The 21,449-nt window shown below is 35.0% G+C and overlaps 1 protein-coding gene across 2 annotated transcripts in view; it reads left to right on the top strand.

The window, feature by feature from the left end:
- The window catches only part of LOC121739968 (kinesin-like protein CG14535), a 297,875-nt gene that overhangs the window by 198,044 nt on the left and 78,382 nt on the right, over positions 1-21,449 (top strand). The window contains exons 1-2 of one of the 2 annotated variants that reach the window (XM_042132629.1): positions 6,609-6,736; positions 17,462-17,608. The exons of the other annotated variant lie outside the window; for it this stretch is intronic. Coding sequence (XP_041988563.1) covers positions 17,553-17,608 — 56 coding nt within the window. The 5' untranslated portion in view covers positions 6,609-6,736; positions 17,462-17,552. Of the gene's footprint in view, positions 1-6,608; positions 6,737-17,461; positions 17,609-21,449 lie in introns of those variants that run through there. 2 annotated transcript variants of the gene reach the window in all.

Genomic DNA, 21,449 nt, shown 5'->3' on the forward strand with positions numbered 1-21,449 from the left:
GTAACATTTCGTAACAGACGGATAATAACTCATTCCTAATTATTATTTTAATAAACCTTGTAACTTATCTACTTCATAATCTAGCTAATATATCTGGATACACATATAATCCATAATTTTTCTATTTCAAATATTTTTTCTGGCCCTAAAGCCTCCATTTAAGCGGAAAAACGGGAAGTTTTTTCATGTTACTTACCTCTTCCACTTACGTCTTGAATTGAAAAGGCATAAAATACCCACTTTTTTCCAGATCGTCTACATAAAAAACATGAATTCCAACAGTTACATTGAAAAGGCATAAAATACCCCTTTTTCCGATGCGAGTGTACAGCAAGCAATTTGGAATTACCTCCGCTTCACTTCATATAACCCCTCCAACTGCCATGACTTTTGACACGAGGTATCCGCCTTGTCATTTTCCTCGTGTCGCCATTTTATTCTTTCTTTTTTATTTCACCTGAATTTCGCTGAATTTATAAGTTTTTGCCTTTTGGTTATTGTTATAAGATCTTGAACATTCCTCGTCTTCGAAAATTGAATAAATAATTCCCTATCATCTTTTTGTTATTATTGTAAACCAATATATTCTGTATGTTTTAACTAGAAGCTTGTGTACGTATGGATTTTGTCCGTAGCATCACTATTAACCGCGGTTTTATGGTCTAGTTTTTGTATATTTGAAAACTGGTTTTATCGACGGTTTTTAGCTATGATTCACCAAAATCAACTCACTGTTTGATAATAATTGCTACTGCATCATATTATTTTCTATCACTTATTTACACAAAATATGTTCATTTATGTTTTTTTAGTTTCCTGTTAGATAATAGTACTGCTTGATTTCTATTCATAGTACTTCATATTAGAAATAACACAAGACATCAATACTCCCAGTGCAGGGTGCGATCCGTCTTTATTTACAAACATCCTAACACTCGGCGCTGATGCGCAGTAAATTGATTGATGCCCCGACAGAATATTTCAACAACACTGATTTAATCCATTAGGATTATAGAATTTTAGATTTAGTCGGATTTGTGGATTCGGTAGATATTGGTTCTTCTTGAAATAGTGCGCCACTTGTGACACCACTGAATATTATTACGACTCGTATGTTTTAAACCCGTCACAGACTTAGCTATAATATATATTAATATTTTTATAGCTAGGCATATTGCTATATATTTTCTATACTCCTTTCGCGTGACCGCACACTCAGCTATAATATATATTTCTGGTAGCTACTAAAATATATATTATAGTACGGTATATTAATATATATTATAGCTAAGTCTGTAACGGGCTTTAAAGTATGTTAAATTGCTATGTAACGTAAGTGACTTTCAAAAAACTCTTATATGTATGTATCTTGCCTTAGATTTTCCAAGTAAGAAAAGAGTATCATTATAAATCACTTTCATCATTTACAATTTCGACTAATATTAATTAGTCCAACATTTCTGAAATAAGAAATTTAATTGAGTTTTTTTAAATCTAAAATTAAACAAAATATAGCTATCTTCTAAGCATTACTTTTACGTAATAGGCATATCTCATCAACAGTGGTGTTTGGAAACCATAAACTTTTTATTTACAATCAAAATCTTACTGCCAATCTCTCGGTCGTAACTCAAAAAGAAATTTCTTACGCTAAGCGCAATCTAGCCAGGCGCGTGATATACAGCCAATTACTTGAGTTAATCACACTTTAATAAACTTAATGTGCATTTTATAGTGCACATTCATAATTAAGTTAGAAATGCATAGCAATTCATTATTTCTGCATACGAGGAAATGTTTCAATTGGATGTAAATCATAAAAAACTTGTTACGAGTACTATAATGTTAAACGCCTCCGTGGTTCAGTGGTTCAGAGCTCGGCTCTTGACTCGGAGGTCGTGGGTTCGATTCCCGCGTTGGAAATATGTTATTTCCAAGTTTGGTTAAGATAATGCAGGCTGATCACCTGATTGTCTGACAAGTAAGATGATCCATGCGTCGGATGGGCATGTAAAAAGTCGGTCCTGCGCCTGATCTCTCGCCAGTCGTGTCGGTCTGCCGTCCCACTGGGTTATGAGAGTAAAGGAATAGAGAGTGCTCTTGTGTACTGCGCACACACTTGGGCACTATAAAATTACTCCTGCGTAGCTGGCCTGGTTTCAACGAAACCGGCCACCGTCACCGAAACCGGTGTGGGAGCTATTATTATAATGTTAAACATGGAGGGATAAGTTCTGTCAGAAAAATTTATTCATTAGCAGATGGCGAACGTACATAATTTGGATTTTATAGGGTTTTTACCTTATTGGACAGATCAGGGGGGTGAGCCAAAATATTTTCGTTTTCGCTTCGTTGTAGAATCGCCGATGAAAATGTATGGAATTGACATAAGCGTTCGTTAATATGACGTTGACGTTCGACTCGTCTTATGTCAATTCCATACATTTTGATCGGCGATTCTATAACGAAGCGAAAACGAAAAAGTTTCGGCTAAATGGCCAGGTCCTTCATCAGTGCTTACTTCTCTGATTAACACTTAACTACAAAACAAGGAAAACTAAACAGCTAAGCAGCCCGAAATTCTAATCACTCAATTTGCTAATTTTTATTTGGCCGTAAGCGTTTTCCATTAGGGGAGAGGGGGGCAACTAAGTCCCTGACGTTTTTGGTGTCGTTAATCTGGCTGGAGAGCGGATGGCAATTAATCTGATCCCGACGAGGCCTCACCGATGAGCCGACATATTTGATTGGAAATTTGGTGGATATTGTCAAGTAATAAGGAGGATTAGGTTGTGTAATATTCAATTTCCCCCAAGCTCTGAACGCTCGTCGTATTTTTGTTACCTTTTTTCAGGAGGCACGTTTTTAGCGGTTAGGATAACGTTAAATATTATTTTGTATTTTTCAAATTGACATGCTTGAAATTCTTACTAAAATTGTCATAATATCATAATCGCTCATGAGTAACTATCGCAGTTGTCAAATTTCAAAACAGTTAATATAGTCTACTTTACAACAGATAATAAATTAACATCTTTCAAAGACAGTTGTATAAAAGCGGGTCAGTGTGAATAATAGCGCCTTAAATCAGAAAATAATACATTTACATTACACTTCCAACCTTCTTTTATTGATTTGTCATAACTTCTCACGAGTAAAACTATTTTATTACGGGGGCGGACGCATCTTGCACTAAGCTCCCCTTTACTGCCCTCGGCCTTTAATCCAATTTGGATTCTATTTCGAGGGACACAAGGGGTGATCTCGTTTGTAATGTATCAAATAAAAATCTGTTACAAGTACTCGAAGTGACGTAGTATAATAGAGGTCAGGCCCCCAGGGACCGGGAGTATTAAACGCGCCACTGGGCAGGTGAATATTATAATGAAAACAAATTTAAGTTACTTTAATGCACCATTGATATTAGGGGAGGGCTGTTTGGAGCTCATAAAAATGTTTTGAATACCTTGCTCGCTTAATTATGTTGGGCCGTTGATTAAAATAATAAAAGAAGTCCGATGTTGATGGTTTTGTATTGAATTTGTGTTGATAGGTTTAGCTAATCCGGATGCTAAATATTGTCACTAGTATTAGTTGGCAGGTTTGAAGATAAGGGTAAATCTATCTATAATAATTGTTATTTAAGTGAAATGCAAAACAATAATAATAATTGACAATTTTGTCGAAAATAATTGACGAATGGAAATGGAAAATTAATTGAATTATTATCATCCAGGTTGTTTAATTTCAAATGACTGTATCTAATTTACGCTTCGTGTTAAACTAGCTATCTGCAAGTATTCCTAGATAGCGTACTAGTATAGAACCTAAAGAGCTTTCACTCTTTCTACAAGTAATAGTCAATTGATAATATATTTGCCAGATATAGCTTCCGCACCAGTGAACTACCGACGCAGAGGTAGTGTACCTTGCAGCTGCCAATTATGATTAACTAGCTTAATTTTACTTACTAATATACAAGCAAGCGAATAACTATAAAGGGATTAATATTCTCTGGCACATTGGAAATGTTTCATGGCAAACAAAGACCTTTAGTAATTTGCAGCTTTGGTTGATTAGAGATCGTGAACAAAAACTTTTTATTTATTTATTCCTTTATTTTCATAAATCATACATGTTATAAATATACTCTCTATAAACCACGAAGGTTTGTCCGGAGTGTATTACAATAATAACAAAAATTAAGTACATTATCATTAAGTACAATTTTTTTACACTCATTAAAAGACATTAACATTTTTTTTATCAAACTTAACAAAACAACATAATAATATACTTATTAACGAGAAAATAAATCTTAATATCAGTCCTATTCATTTAGGAATTTGTTTAAATATAATGTTTTTAGCTTGTATTTAATATTTTTTTCTGTGATTTTGCTTACAATTATTGGGTCCCTCCTTAGTATAGTGTCTACTTAATAAGGATCACGGAACGGTCTAAACTAAACTCGCCGGCCATTCGCAGGCGGGACGACCTCTGATGAGCCTCTGATAGACAGTCCTGTCGCTCACATCATGACCCACTAATTAAGATTAAAAGCCGCCTCTTTGTCACCGAGATAACTTCTAAACAAAGGGTCTCACTTAATTTCCGAACATGCGGGCCACCATGTGCTTATCTTTATAAGTTTTCATTCGTTTCATAAATTCCTTGATTTATTTTGAAACAGTTGGGACTTGATATGAGCTAATTAATTTAAGTCTGGTCCTGTAGCCAAGAATTTTTCCTTTTCGCTTCTTTATAGAATCGTCGATCAAAATGAATGGAACTGACTGACATTAGTCGAACGTCACCGTCATATTAACGAACTCTTATGTCAATTCTATACATTTTCATCGGCGATTCTATAAAGAAGCGATAAAGAAAAGGTCTTGGTTAAGGGGTCTGATCACTTGATAGAGAGAAATTCGGACAGTGAACTATAAGCTCATCTCTTTTACACGCACACGAAAATATTGGTATTTCATCCACACTTTATGGAAGATACCAAATCAACCCATCCAGCGACCGGACTCTACTCACTGCATCATATTTCATGTTATCAACTGTAACGGTGAGTTACATCAAAATGGGAGTAATAAATCCACTTGCCATAGAAAATTGGATACACGTAGACGTTTATCGTATTTTCAATAAGCGTCGTAAATAAAACAACTCGTGGTAAGTGCATAATACATTGTACCGCTCACCTGCTGTCTTGCTGTCTTGTTATACCCAAACGGGGAGTGTTCACGGAACTAATGGTATTTCGCAGAATAATTGTTTTAATGTGACATTTACAGAACAAACAAGCAATTCTAGTTAATATACGTCTAGAACGGTTAGCTTTTCGGTGCGTCCAGGAATCCGTAAAGGACTGAGAAAGTAGCACGAAATAGACACTAATGTCTAAATCTTATTCGTGTATTTTTAAGACTTAGGACCTGTTTCACCACTTTCTGATAAAGTGCCAAATATTTTTGACAGATTCTCCATACTTTATCTGTCAAGTTAAGTGGTGGATAGCATATTCGGTACTCATCAGGAAGTAGTGAAACAGGCCCTAAGAATTGGAGGTTGAATTCAACAGATAAATGAAAACAATATAGGAATGCGAAAGCTTAAAGAGGACAACATAAAACACAATTAAAAAGCAAAACTCCAAGAGCGAACTAAATAATATAACCTCCTCTTTTTTAAGGTCCTTAAACAGCGAGAGACTTCTAATGATAGCAAAAGCAGCTAATTAGAAAATCGATGCAAATAAGAATCGTGGAGAGGAGAAATTGATTAGGCGATAAATCGGAAACCTTCTCTAAGTCGGACTCATAAAGGCTTGCAAATGAGCCTTCTGGTGCCAAATGAGAAGCTCCCAAGTCCCAGGTCGTCTAATTAATAGACAAAATGTTTGTCCGAGTTTGGGAGTCGTTCGGAGTAATTACTCCCCCGGATTTCTACATTTTTACTTGGGAGGGCTCACTTCTTTATTGCTTAATATTATGCCCCTAATTAGCTTTGTTGTATTCGACTCTTGTTAATTACAGTTGTTTTTAAATATAATATTATACTTTTTAAAGTCACTTAGTGCTTTGAAATTGTATGAACTAAAAATTGTAAGTGATACTGTTTTGGGATATTATGATAATAAGAAACAATATTATACCTCGAATACCAATACCAATATATATAATACTGAAATTTTATGGATACTTATCTTATTAAAATTATCATGATAATAGAGACGATAGAGCTTAATTTCCGTCCCGAGGTTAAATTTCAGAATTAGAAGACCAAGTTACCTAAAGTTATTACTTAGCTGATAAATTAATATTATAATTTCTTGCAATTAAATAGTATGTAATAATAGTTAATTAAATAATAGGTCATAACTAATAAGCCCAATTACCATGTTATTAAACACTATAAAATCTATCTACCATCTCTACATTCCACTGTCACAATAGATCCAAACCCATGCGTTATCTAAAAGCAAAATTTCGGTATTAAGAAGCTTACTCTTTTTGGTTTGTCGCTGTTAATCCCGTAAGCGGTAGGTACGGAATATGTCGGAAGTTCAGTAGCGCATTTACCGCGGAGGACGCCGCACGTCCCTCCTCCCGACCGCCGCGTGTTTTCGTGTGTAGTGTTCTCCCGAGTGCTCCGAACGCGTCTTTGATGCTTTTAGATGTATATTTTAATTACACGTCCTCGAGTAGGTCCTTAATTTGTCCCAGTAAGTAAACATTTTCGGTGTTTTGATCTCAATCTAGACACAAGAGTTGCCAAATTATGTCTTAGTATAGTATTTTTTAATGAAGAATTTTTGAAATAAATTACAACGTTACCTTTCAACCCCGGCTCTATCCGGGTTTCCGATCTTTAGCGTTTCATACATATTCAGCAGGCTACCTCTACCGGCTGCCGGTATGCAGTAGATTGTAGTTTCATCGCAAGTCAAAATAAATCCTTTTATTAGCTTTTCATGTGGATGAAAAAAATTACTGACATCATTTTACTGGTAATTAATTTTACTATACAACAGTAGAGTATTATAATCTTTAATGATATTTTGTTAATTATTTAGTAATTTAATATTTAATTTCTCGTATTACTAACTAATACTATCAATTGACTTAACAGTAGAGCAGTATTTTGTTAGATAATAATATTACAATTAGTGTTTATCATTGTGTTACAAGACGTATAGTACAACAGAATATTTTGTACGTATGCCTACCTACTTACGTAGCAACGCCTACGAAAAATCTAGAACGCATATCAGCAAACTCAGTGAAACATCTAAATTTGGGATTATTCTTGTCTTATAATAAGTTATATGATTTCTATATCCAAGGGATTATAATTTACTTGCTATTATTAACATTGATATTAATCAGTGGTTGTTGATATATTTTCTTACCAGCTTCTAAAGGCAAAAGGCGTGCATGTTATAGTTTTTATTTCATCACTTATTTTTTTATGATAACTTAGTTTCGGAATTGGCTACTTATTCAAAAACATAATCGCTGCATATGACAAGTGTAAGAGATTGTCAATATTAGCTTGTTTGCAGAGGACCCAATGGCCAATACCCAGTGACCCGTCAAAGTGGACATTTTTATGGAAATTCTTTCTACATTTTTTATTGAATAAATTGTTACATTGACGGCCATTTAATGATTGCGTAGCTTTATTTTACTAAGAGTTTGACAGAAAAGGTATGGAGCTTATGTCAAAACAAATAATTTGAGTTGACAGCCGCACACATAATGTTTAACATAACTTTATGCAAAACAGAATATTAATAAATATGTAAATGTATAGTAAATTCATAGACATTTTTCCATTTCCTGGTACAATTTATTGCGTATATTGAAAGAGCTAAAATGCGGAAAACTGACTAGATATTCATACTGTCAGCAGTCCCGAGGCGGTGAGCACATGACAGGCCCCAGTCTGAAGTCTAGACTTGTTGCTTTGAGACCTAAGATTGCGTGAGCATTTTAATTTTTGTCTCATTTTATGAGCGGTCATAAGACTCATAAGCGACTTTGATCAAACCTCAACAGATTTCTACTGAAGTTAACATTTTGATGACCGAAAATATAAACAGCTTACATAATATATGTAATTTTTTTGTAAATAGATATTATAATAATCAATTCAAACGATTTATTCGCTTGACATAGGTATCTATTAGAACCGTTTACAACTACTGTAGTAATAAAATGCACAGGAAAATGTATTTATGTATGTTTATTACTTTATTGTTTCAAGCTTTGAAATCTGCATTAATATTATGTTACTTATAACACTAAAGGAGTGAGCACACTGAGACGGGCCGTGCCGGGGCTCACTCCTTAAAAGGTATCAAATCCCGTGAAATAGCATATTGTGTCGTAGGCAAAAACTATTGTCGCCAGGATGGTAGGTAGTTTTCCTTTAGGAGTAGTAGGACTTCTGAAAATATCATATTGTATTCGTTTAAAACTGTATATAATATTTAAATTAAAAAAGTATATTTAATTCCAACATCAATTCCCACAAAAGGAACCGTTAAATCCGACTGAGCGGGAACTCAAACTCGTGTTTAACATAAAAGCTTCATTAAACACGAAGTAATCTGGATCATTCCCACTGGTACCGTACTGTAATCTGTTCCCCGGAACACAGTAAATAACAGGAGAGCTCTCAACAAATAATGCATTTCTAATGCCCGAGTGCATCGCATCTAACGTCTGATGAATTTGCTCGCACTCGCCTGATGCCTCGTTAGCGTCTTGATACTCGAACAAAGGATTACAATGTAAGCTCATTTGTGTACCCAACTTTTGTTGTAACAATTGTAAATATAAATGCGAAAAGTCTGTCTGTCTGTTACCTCTTCACGCCCGTCTAGTTTCAAAGATCAGTATCTATGATTGGCTAGAATAGGCTTTAATACTACTTTAAATGACACTTATTCACCGCAAAGGAAAGAGGTATAATGATTGGTCGAGTTTTATCTTTTTTCACTCTTCACAAAAGAAATCGGAATAGTCTATACAATATTCTACTATATTTATTTTTATATAAGAGTTTTAACTAATACATTTATTAACACCTCAAACAATAATATCGGAATTGTATTTTAAGGGCTACAATAGCCCAAAGACGTAGTAGGTAAACACATAGGCCACCTACATTTTCTTCGGCGTAGTTATTCTACTAAGTTAAGCTTTTGAAATAAACAGGTATATGAAAAAGTAATAACATAGTACACCAAACGTTTCAAAATATAGAGCAAACATCAGAAGTTAAACCTGCCCACGACCTTTACGAATGACAAACCAAATAGTAACTTTGGCAATAATCCTTCATCAATCCCGATTGTCTTTGAAGTACAAACTGAACCCATCAGCGTTACCTCGTACCCCAGATTATGAAGACGCAGAGTTTTCGCTCTCAATAATTAAAAATTCTGTTTGCAGGACTAAAAGTGTCCTGGGGATACGCGCTGCTCCCAAAATGTGTTTCAAACTTCGCTACAATGTTAAGCCCGGTTGTATAACAAAATGAACAATTTTAAAATTGAATTTTACCGGAACATCTGCTATGGAATTTTGAACATCTTTGAATTCAATTGTTTTAACAGACAGTGTTAACAACTATTAGACAAATTGATTCACATTATATATAGATAGGATTTTGTCAAGTCAATGTTAGTCGTGAGTCGTGACTCGTGATGTGTGAGCTGAGTAGGACATAACATTGATTTTTTTTGTAAATCCGCCATCTGTCTTTTTTTTTTAATGAAATAAGGGGGCAAACGAGCAAACGGGTCACCTGATGGAAAGCAACTTCCGTTGCCATGGACACTCGCAGCATCAGAAGAGCTGCAGGTGCGTTGCCGGCCTTTAAAGAGGGAATAGGGTAATAAGGGAGGGTAGGGAAGGAAATAGGAGAGGGTAGGGAAGGAAAAAGGGTCCCTGATTGGGCCTCCGTAAACTCACTCACTCGGCGAAACACAGCGCAAGCGCTGTTTTGATTAGGACAATGAAGGCTGATCACCTGATTGTCTGACAAGAAAGGTGATCCATGCGTCGGATGGGCATGTAAAAAGTAATTTCTGTGCCTCTTGCCAATCATCCGTACCCGTAAGGGGAGAAAAGGAGGAAAGTATTCTTGTGTACTGTGGGTTTTCTGTGAGCCCGTGGTATTTGTCCGGTCGAACCGGCCCATTCGTGCCGAAGCATGGCTCTCCCATGTCTATAAATTAACTTCTCTTTAGTACATTAATTAAATTAATGAAGTAATATTTTATTGTGCTGGAACCATAAACTATAAAGTTAATATACCTAGCGGAATATTAACTTTATGGCTGGAACACATACGCGTTCGAAAGTATCAATAATATAACATTTCGGATGCGTTTCGAAGCTTCAGGAGTGAAAAAATTTTCGTCATTCATTCCGCTATGCAACAATTTATCGGTCCAATTTTGTGAGCTGTGACATTTAAGCGACAGCGTTTGTAAAAACATCCAGCAGCATGACATATGAAAACACGTTCGTTATTTTTTCTGGTATTCTCGCGCAGAAAAACCATGTTTATTTTTATCCAATTCCTTTCGAACAAACAACCATTACAGTAAGTGCGGAAGTTATAACGGACAGCTCTACAAACCAATGAAACGCCGTAAAGGGGATTTTTACGTTTTTTACAGCCGACGTGTTGGCAATTTTGGTAAAAGTGTTTGTTAAGTAAATCACGCTGAAACTATTCCGGTATTCCGCTGGCCGGGTATTTTCTGGGTTTCTGTTAAAATATTTATGCAATATTTATGAATGTTGGCAGTGCCTAGTTAATTAAATTGTTATATATTTTTTTTCAATTTCGCAAGCAATCAATCAATTTTGTCAACAAAAAAACACAAACAAAAGAAAATGCCAAACAAACAAATCATCAAAATAAACAAAAACCTATAAACTATCAAAAATGCAACGCATAGGGGACTGGAGGCAATAAGTTGAAGAATTTCCGAATCAGTGACTCGATCACGCCACGTGGGGCAATTCATTATCGTTTAAGGGAAACTAAACAAAAGTACAGAACTAATTAATAGTAGGAACTAACTATGTAAATGCACGTAATAAAATACCCTGCATGAAGCTCTAAGTTGGGGGACACACGGCTGTAAAGAACGTGGAACAATCGTTTATATTATGCAGGATGTAACAAAATTAAGTGATAATACTTTAGGGTCTGTAAAATATATTATTTTCCTTGTAGAGAGTTCACTGTGAAAGTAGCAGAGCTGAAAGACCAAATTTTTTTTTTACTTTTGTATGGGAAAACTCGTGAGTCGTGACGCTGGAGCGCTTGCCCATGCAAAAGTGAAAAAAATTGGTCTTTCAGCGCTGCTACTTTCACAGTAAACTCTCCCCAAGGAACACATACACACCCTAAAGTATTATCACTCAGTTTTGTTACACTCTGTATAGGCTGTGATACTAAAATTAAAACAAAATAACTTAAAGGTTGACTACGGATCCTTAGAAACGAAGTTGTAGATTGTAGAAGGTTCTAGTGAATCGTACTGTTTGAAATTACCTCTGATGAAAAAAATATGAGTTAGTCTCTGTAAAATCTGTAAAAATGTAGAGGTTTCCCAATTCTTACAACATTGATGGTATTGTTAGAGAATGTAGAGAATTGGTTTTTTAGAATAAAACACAAGTTTTACGTACAAATATACTATAAAAAAGTGATTATTAAGTATTTACTTTCTATGTATGTGTGACTTCAAATGACATAAAATATCTATTGTGATAAATACTATGTGCGTTAAACAATCGTTCCGTAAGTTCGTCTCGCAATAAACGCGCTCGTCCAACAACATACGCTAATAAAATTTATAATCCATAAAACCAGGGAGCGAAACCGTTGTTTTATAATAAGTAATAATCATAAACCTACCCCACGCCCTAGAGGCCTACGTACAGCTTCCGGCAACTATGTACCCCTTTTCGATCTTATTACGATAGCTTAAGAACTACAAAGTGCACACAGATTATGTCCACGACCGTACACTGACGGAATCAAGAAAACAAATAGTCAAGAAGTTTATCGTCTGAACTTTTAACTTTCTTAATCCACTTTAAAGAATAAGTGATGAAACAAACAGAAGTTAAGGCGGCGTCGTTAAAAAAACTAAACAGTTTGATAACTCTTTCATAATTTAATTTTATTGTTTGTGCAGAAAATAACTTTCTACTCCTTTTTAATTATTTAAATAAGCGAGCGAAAGCTTTTCCTTGCGAGAAAAATAATGAATAAGATTGGGTTATGAAACCCACATTATCGCGAAAACTCGATTTCTCAATTTTCACGGGTTTCGCGTTTCTCATGAAATTTGTAAATTAATTAAACTCAGTCGGGCTTCGGTAACTTTCTTGTCATTAAAATAAGGAGGCTCCACTGACCGACTATTTTAAATTAAGCATAAGATGACTTATAATATTATCGAATTAAAATATATTAACAAAATTTTATTTTTATGATCATCTTTTTCTTAATATTTTTGCGGACAAAGTTACTAAAAACGTGTAAATACCTATATAAAACGGTATCACGAGGTATTTTTTAATTTAAATTTTTTTTGGAAGAATTCGAAACAAATAAGCAATATAAACTGAAAAAATAACATAAAAACGTCGAACGTTACATTCAAATAGACTTAACAATTTTCATCGAACATCAAATTGTTGGAAAAAAATGTAAAATGTATTCAACAATTCGTTTGAGTGGAGCAAAACTATTTCAATTTAGTCCAATTATTTTGAAATGGTTCAGCAATCACTATGGTTCACTATTTGCTAAAAGTTGGACGAAGGTATATTTTGTTGTAAGAAAATATAATATTGTTACAAGAAAACACAATAAACTTTTTTTACTAAATAGAAATAATTAAACAGGGAATTAAAAACTTTACTAGCTTCTCTGGCACGCATGCCAGACAAAACAGCGTACCTTACGCTGCGTAAATTCTTCTTTAATTATTTATTACTAAACATTTTAAATTATTTTAACAGTTCTAGTTCTAGGTAAACTAGTTTTCAATTTTTAATCATTTTCAAAGTGGTTTTTAAAAGAAGAGTAAGCAGGCCCCTAGACGGTCAATAATATCGCACAATACGTGATATTGCACAATAAAATTGAGCGTTTAGGGGCCTAAAACGTAGACATAATGCGTATTTTCAATCAAACTCCCCCGCTGTAATTGCAACTGAAATTGTTTTAAAGTTTATGATTTATTCAGTATTTAGCAGGACGCTCTTACTTTAATAATTCTGGAGTCGCCGAGTGACGTCACAGTAAAAACGGTGTCGTACATTTTTAACATTTAGCCATAGACATAGGACGCGCTGAGCGTTCAACATTATCCTTTAATGACCATTATCAAGAAAGAGACAACAATAGAAAGAGAAGAAACATAAGGCCCTTAAATGTGCGTACATCGTAGCGTTACTGAGAAATTTTCCAAAAGCAATCGTTTTATTACTGTTTACAAAAATATAAGGTGCGGAAAATCAAGTAATCGCATTTTTTAATGCCTCTTTTTCTATCCATTTGTAAAGTTCTCAATTACTTTTTAATACAGTGTGACTCTCTTACTAGCCAATACTATTTGCACTTTTATCTATTCTGTGCCAATACACAACTCTATGGAGATATTGCTATGTGCATTCAACGACCGCTTACATTGCTTAAGGCTACATTACTGCCTTTCACATAAAAGTAATTTTACACTGTAATAAAAATTATCGTTGTTTAGGATTTTAAATACTTTATACGTTTTATAATATCGTCAGTGCCTTAAATAATAGCTTTCAAAATAACTACCTCTGTCCTACATTCATTTAACATGTCAAATGATATTAAATTCTTTAAATACAAAAGCTAGTATTTAATAGGTCTTCTCATATCCATCCCATCTCTTCCAGGCGATTCTGATGGACTTCCTTTTTAATTCTTCTATCAGGTATTTCTCCTTTTCAGTGTAATATAATAAAATCATACAGTATATTATAATCAAAATATTCTTATTCTGATTGGTTAAAAGCAGAATAAACCTTTCCATCTACCTAGAGATTTACCTATATCGCGTAAAGCCTTCTCATTTTCCGTTGCCGCTTCAAGACATTAAAACAATTAATGCCAAACGAATTTATACTCTCTTAAAGGTGCGATCACACACTGTTGAAGCTTAAAACTTAATTACAACAGGAGGTTTTATTCGCTATAACTTGTCGAATAAATCTCGCCAAATCGCGCCTTTAACGAGTTCCAATGTTGAATGCATTTTATTGATCATAAAAGAAACTTTTACTAGAATACGCCGTTTATTTGAACAGCCAATTGTAAATTTCATTGTGTGATTGAACGAATCAATTTTGGATTTAGTGTTGAAGTAAAACATTTAATATTGTAGTCGATACGCTTTACGATCGTAGTTAATAGAAATAATTTATAGGTAATATTAATTGAGAATTTCCTATATTTTCTAGTTGTCCCGGCAAACGTTTCTTTGCCATATAAAGTATTTCACCCGTACTTATTATTTTATTGAAGTGACTATCCATATCCATAGTCCATCGCTATCCCGTCGCACAAAAAATGGTCGCCGTCGTTCTCCAGTTGTAATAATTTACTATTATTTATTCAACAAATGAACTTATCAATATAAAAAGTACTCAGTAGCTGATTCTCAAATATTATTTTATAATATGCATCGCATATTCAGTAGGTCTGAGAATGCATATTATTAATGCATATGCAATGCATATAAAATTTACAACTGAATATGCATATTATGCATATATTTGGTAAAAATCAGTGAAACCGTTTCGGAGGAGTACGGTGACTAACATTGTGGCACGAGAATTTTATATATAAGATGTTATAAGGAGTAAGATATTACTATCTATACATATAAATAAAATTGAAGTGTCTGTTTGTAATATTAAAATAACCATTTTTTACTACATGCATATGAATATTTAGACGGTACTTACACCAAAATAACAATTTTTAGAATTTTTGTCTGTCTGTATGTCTGTCTGTTTGTTCCGGCTAATCTCCGAAATGGCTGGACCGATTTTGACGGGACTTTTATTGGCAGATAGCTGATGTAATAAAGAGTAACTTAGGCTACTTTTTAACCGACTTCCAAAAAGGAGGAGGAAATTTTTTACTTTTTTATTTTTACCTATGTATTTTACATTTTGTTGACGCGGACGAAGTCGCGGGTAACAGCTAGTTATAAATAAATCAATAAATCTATGGACGCTTCACACCACGTCAGTCTGGCCTCGTGCGAAGTACCTAAAGGACTTGTGTTACAGGTACCAGACAACGGAAATATATTTAATACTTTTATACTATACATATATTTAAGATTTTTATTATGTCATACACAATATATTTAATACACATCCAGGCCCGGGAACATTGAAAACTTTTAGTTCCGTCGGCGGGATTGGATCCCGCGACCCCCGGCTTGTGCTACCAACGCGCTCACCACTGAGCCACAGAGGTCGTCAATTTTTTGATCTTTAAAAAGTCAGGATCAAAAAAAAATTTGTAATTTCTTGCGATGAATCTGCAATCAAAGAATCTTCTGAATATACATACACATTCTAATAAATCAGTCAAAGTTATATGAGACAAAACAAACAAGCAGCTGATGATATAAAATATTTTTTGTTACCATTAGTGTTGATAAAAATAGCATTAGCAATAATAATTAATTGTTAAATGCCTATTAGCAATAATTAAATTAATCGTACTTGCTAAAAAATACGATTGCTAATATTATCGTGCGCAGCAACAGTCTGCGATCATGATAAAAATCACGTGCGCGCTGTTTCGCACCGCGGTGCTAACTGTTAATGAATTGCTAGTTTTCACTCGATGCGAAATAATCACTGATCTCCATTATACAAGTACGCTGGATCTGTGATACCCACTTTTTTTGTGCCATTTGAAGCGGAATCAGCGCCCCCATTATTAGGATAAAGAACTAAATTTGACGTAACCATTGGTAACCATGTGTGTATTTTAATTCTCTATGGTTTAATCGTTCGAATTGTTTTCGTGTTTTTAAAGTGTTTTAAAAGGTTTTACGATATAAATAAGTGGTGGTAGTTCATAGTTAAACTATGAATGGGTGTATGTTATGTAAAATACGGTACAAAAAGGGATGTGGGGTTACATTTCACAAGTAAGTGATTTTAACAGCTCATTTCTACGATATTAAACTTTAATTGATAATATAGGCACTTAAAAATGTGGCACTAATCTTATTATACCGTATTCACCACATATTTAACTTTGTTTTACCGTCGATAAAACTTATCGATATCTATAATAATTGTATTGAAATCTCCGATAACCGATTTTTATTATCAAATACATATTATGCTCTTAAAATAATTGACAGGTTTCCGTCTGACGAAGGAAGACTGGAATTATGGTTGAAAAAAATTGAAAAGCCTGGTTGGCGTCCGAAAATTACTACTACCGCTTGCCGTTACTATTTGAAGTTCACAAACGTTTTCTGTGAACACTTATTCAGAACACTTATTCAGCTTTGTTCAGCTTTAATACGATACACTGTAGCACTACTTTGATAATATTAGAAAATACAATACAACAAAGTTTTCGTTAGAAGCTTATCTTCAGTTTTGTTTTTAGTTTTTCGTAGTGCTAACTGATAAAAATAAATGGATTATAGATAGGTACTGCTACTTCACGTTATCTACGTATGAAATCGTTGTTAATTTATTACGCCTATCTAAATTACGCAGAGGAAGTCTGTAATCTTTAATGCAAATATGTAGCGTTTGTATTATTCAATTTAATATTTTGTCCTAATGGTCGATTATCTGAATCTGGAAACATTTCATCGATAATAGAAAAGACAGTTGTACATCACTAGTATTAGTTCCAAATACTCCCACTACTGCTATCAGCGCCAATATGGCGACATGATGGCAACTTTCAAACGTCATTTTTACGTCAAATTTAGTTCATAGGAACTAATAATGGGGGAGCTGATTCCGCTTCAAATAGGCACAAAAAATAGCTGTCATTTCAAAGGGTATCATCAGTCCAGCGTACTTGTATAATTTAGGTCAGTGGAAATAATACACGACGCGAGCGGTGCGATGCGAACCGATAATTCACGATGCCGCGTTTTTAGCAAATAGCAAGGCAATAATACTTAGCATCAATCATGCTGTGACATCAAAATGAGCATGTTAATAAAATTAATAGGAAATAGCATTAATTCCCATTACTATTACCTATTAGAAAATTAATTTTCATGTCGTTATGAAAACACTAATTTAAAGACTATAATAATTGGTGTTTTCATAACGACATGAAAATTAAGTCCCTACATTTTCGTTCACAGTACAATGTTCCTAATAAAATAAAACGGGATTAAGTCGAGTGACCGTGTTTAACATTGAGACTAAGAACAATGAGTGAAATAATGAAATAAGATGGCGTCGTTCAGTCATCAGGAGACCCAGTCCAGTCCTGCCAAGGAAGTGCCCAGGTATGTACAGAATACATTACAGATAGAAGCATGTATATTATATAATTGTAGTGAAGATGGCATACAAAATACTGTAAAATTTATAAAGTTTTCTTACTCCTGCTCATACGGCCGCTCTCAGAGACATGATGAATAAACTTCAATGAAGAGTTTGACAGATATTTTATGTGGATTAATATGACAGAATCTTTATTAAATAACATAATTTATTAGCTCCTACACCGGTTTCTGTGACGGTGGCCGTTCATTGAAACCAGGCCAGCTACGCAGGAGTAATTTTATAGTGCCCAAGTGGGTGCGCAGTACACAAGAGCACTCTTTATTCCTTTACTCTCATAACCCAGTGGGATGGAAGGCAGACACGACTGGCGAGAGACCAGGCGCAGGACCGACTTTTTACATGCCCATCCGACGCATGGATCATCTTGTCAGACAATCAGGTGATCAGCCTACATTGTCCTAACGAAACTTGGAACTAACATGTTTCCAACGCGGGAATCGAACCCACGACCTTCGAGTCAAGAGCCGCGCTCTATACCACTAGACCACGGAGGCGTTAAAAATTTTTTTTAAAGAGCAGTTAAGTAATTAACATGGCATGCTGTAACAGTGTAAATACAATATGTCATCCGAAAGTCATTGAAAGATATTATGGGTGTCATGGGTACATTTCATTATAAGTATATTATTTTGAAATTTTAAATAAGCGTAGATGACGTATTACGTACGTACTTATACACGTCCTAGCCTATCCTAAGTTTTTAAATCTTTATTTTTGTGTAAATAAACTTAAAATTGATATTTATATGAAAAACTCATAATTCTGAAATAAACGCAACTCATACGTGGGAGAGCCATGCTTCGGCACGAATGGGCCGGCTCGACCGGAGAAATACCACGTTCTCACAGAAAACCGGCGTGAAACAGCGCTTGCGCTGTGTTTCGCCGAGTGAGTGAGTTTACCGGAGGCCCAATCCCCTACCCTATTCCCTTTCCTACCCTGCCCTATTCCCTTCCCTTCCCATCCCTACCCTCCCCTATTACCCTATTCCCTCTTCAAAGGCCGGCAGCGCACCTGCAGCTCTTCTGATGCTGCGAGTGTCCATGGGCGACGGAAGATGCTTTCCATCAGGTGACCCGTTTGCTCGTTTGCCCCCTTATTTCATAAAAAAAAAAACGCTGACGTAATATTATGAATATGAATTTATGACATATTTTATGTGTCTTTAAAACTTCGCAATGTATGCTTTGAGGGTTCAAGTGGGGTCACACTATTGAACCCGTCCAAAAAACCGGCAAATTCATCCTCGCGGCGTTATTTTCTAGATTATGCACTCTACAGCATCGTTTGAAGGTTGAAAATTGCACACAGAAATTTCGCCGACTTCAGTTCTAAAAATGATATTTTGCTGACTTGTAATTAGGTAACTCGGTCAATTACGACATGTCATGTGTCATGGGATTGACACAGCGTATTTACCGCTCTGTAAACGATCCGCCACTTTGCATTTCAAGCGGTCTGATCTAGATTTTAAAAACGTGCAAATTCGTAATTTTGCACTGGCTGTAATATTTCGACGTTTATAGGAAGGTTTTTTTTTTTTAATTTATAAAATTGGGGCCGTCTATGGACTGTTCGTCCATATCCTTTTTTTGTTATTTTATTATTTAGATTTTTCGCACCAAGGATAATTGAAATAATATTATGATATTATTGGAAGGTTTATAGCCATAATATCAACCCTTGCATAAACTACTGAATGATCATTATCACTTTAGATATTGGTTTTTAAATCAATTTCGACGTGGGAGAGCAATGCTTCGGCACGAATGGGCCAGCTCGGACCGGATGAATACCACGGGCTCACAGAAAACCGGCGTGAAACAGTGTTTGCGCTGTGTTTGGCCGAGTGAGTGAGTTTACCGGAGGCCCAATCCCCTACCCTTTTCCCTTCCCTACCCTCTCCTATTTCCTTCCCTACCCTCCCCTATTCCCTCCCCTACCCTCCCCTATTACCCTATTCCCTCTTAAAAGGCCGGCAACGCACCTGCAGCTCCTCTGATGCCTAGTGTCCATGGGCGACGAAAGTTAATTTCCATCAGGTGACCCGTTTGCTCGTTTGCCCCCTTTCTTTATTCTTTAAAGGAATGATTTAGTATTTTGGAAGGTAACTTGAATTGTTACTTCAGTGCAGCTTCCATTCTACCATTGCAACAGTGTGTAAAATTACTTGCTCAGTTACTCTTTCTACTCTTACATTTATCTCTACAAATGCTCTAAGGCTTTAAAGTATAATTTTGAGTTAAACTTTGACTATTAAGGCGAGGATAAACCCCAATTTGTTATTCCGCGACTTCCGGTTTACCTAGTTCCAATATAATAACGAAGTTTTAAAAAATATGAGATTTAAAGCACAATATTTAAAATACCTTAAACCATAAAAATTTTAATAAAACTTAATACTTTGGCTGTAATTAATTTACAAACTCACCTTCGATAAAAATCTATTTCATCGAAATATAAGTATTAACTAGGATAATTATACATTTTATTTCAATAAATTGTTAGTAAATCTATATTAAAAATTCTTTAACCGGACAATTTTGTTTCTTAATGTTTATTTCCAAAGATATTTAAAAAAAAACATGAAAAATAGAGAAGATCCGCTGGAGTGACTTCAGTTTTATGCTAAGCTAAAATGAATCTTATTGCGATGCGTATACGCTTGGTCTTTGGTTGTGTGCAAAGTTATCGTTTTGGATTGAGATTAATCCCCGCCTTAAGTACTAGTTTATTAGTTTGATAGGTAATTTTATTAAAAAAAAAATTAGTTTGTTATTATTTTTAGCAATATTCCGCGAAAACAACTTCCACCTTTAAGTAAATGAGTGAGTGTACGTATAGGCATGCGTACAGCACCTCCCTCCTCCCACACTGCCTATGCGTACACTCGCATGCAAGAACTTGCAAACACCACCACCACACAAGCAATAATGTTGGCAAATCCGTGCAAGGCCCCTCACCACCATGCAGGTTGAAAACCTCTTTGAAGGTTTTCAACCTGCATGATGGTGAGGGTCACTCGCATGCAAGAACTTGCAAACACCACCACCACACAAGCAATAATGTTGGCAAATCCGTGCAAGGCCCCTCACCACCATGCAGGTTGAAAACCTCTTTGAAGGTTGCAAGTTCTTGCATGCGAGTGTACGCATAGGCAGTGTGGGAGGAGGGAGGTGCTGTACGCATGCCTATACGTACACTCACTCATTTACTTAAAGGTGGAAGTTGTTTTCGCGGAATATTGCTAAAAATAATAACAAACTAAATTTAAACTATGGATTTCCGCAAAGTAACGCCTGATTCCATTAACTAGGTAATTTTATGCAAAAGTTTTTTGAGATTATGAAAGGCAACCATTTTTATAACTCATGGAGCGTTGGTAACAAAATATTTTCTCAAAAGGAATATCACAAATGTTTGTCATATTAATTTGGACATAAAGTATGTGCCAGCCAAAGTTTGAATGGAGATAACTCTGTTCACATCTCGTAATATCGTTGGAAGGACGCCGACAAAAATGAATAAAATAATAGATACGATAGTTTTTGTATGACAAAATGTTTTGGCTAGCATTGTAAATAGAAAGTTGTGAATTGTTTGACGGCAGCATTTTTTTGTCTGAAACCGTTTCAGCTTTGCCAATTTTGTTTTTTATAGAGCACTTTATATTGAACATAATGTTGGTTCCTTATTTTCATAATCTGTCTCAAAATTAATATCCGCTTGGTACTCGTACTCACCAGGTTCAGGTTACAGCAGATTGTTATTTTTTTATGA

This window comes from Aricia agestis, chromosome 2 (genome assembly GCF_905147365.1).
Source record: "Aricia agestis chromosome 2, ilAriAges1.1, whole genome shotgun sequence".
NCBI lineage: Eukaryota > Metazoa > Arthropoda > Insecta > Lepidoptera > Lycaenidae > Aricia > Aricia agestis.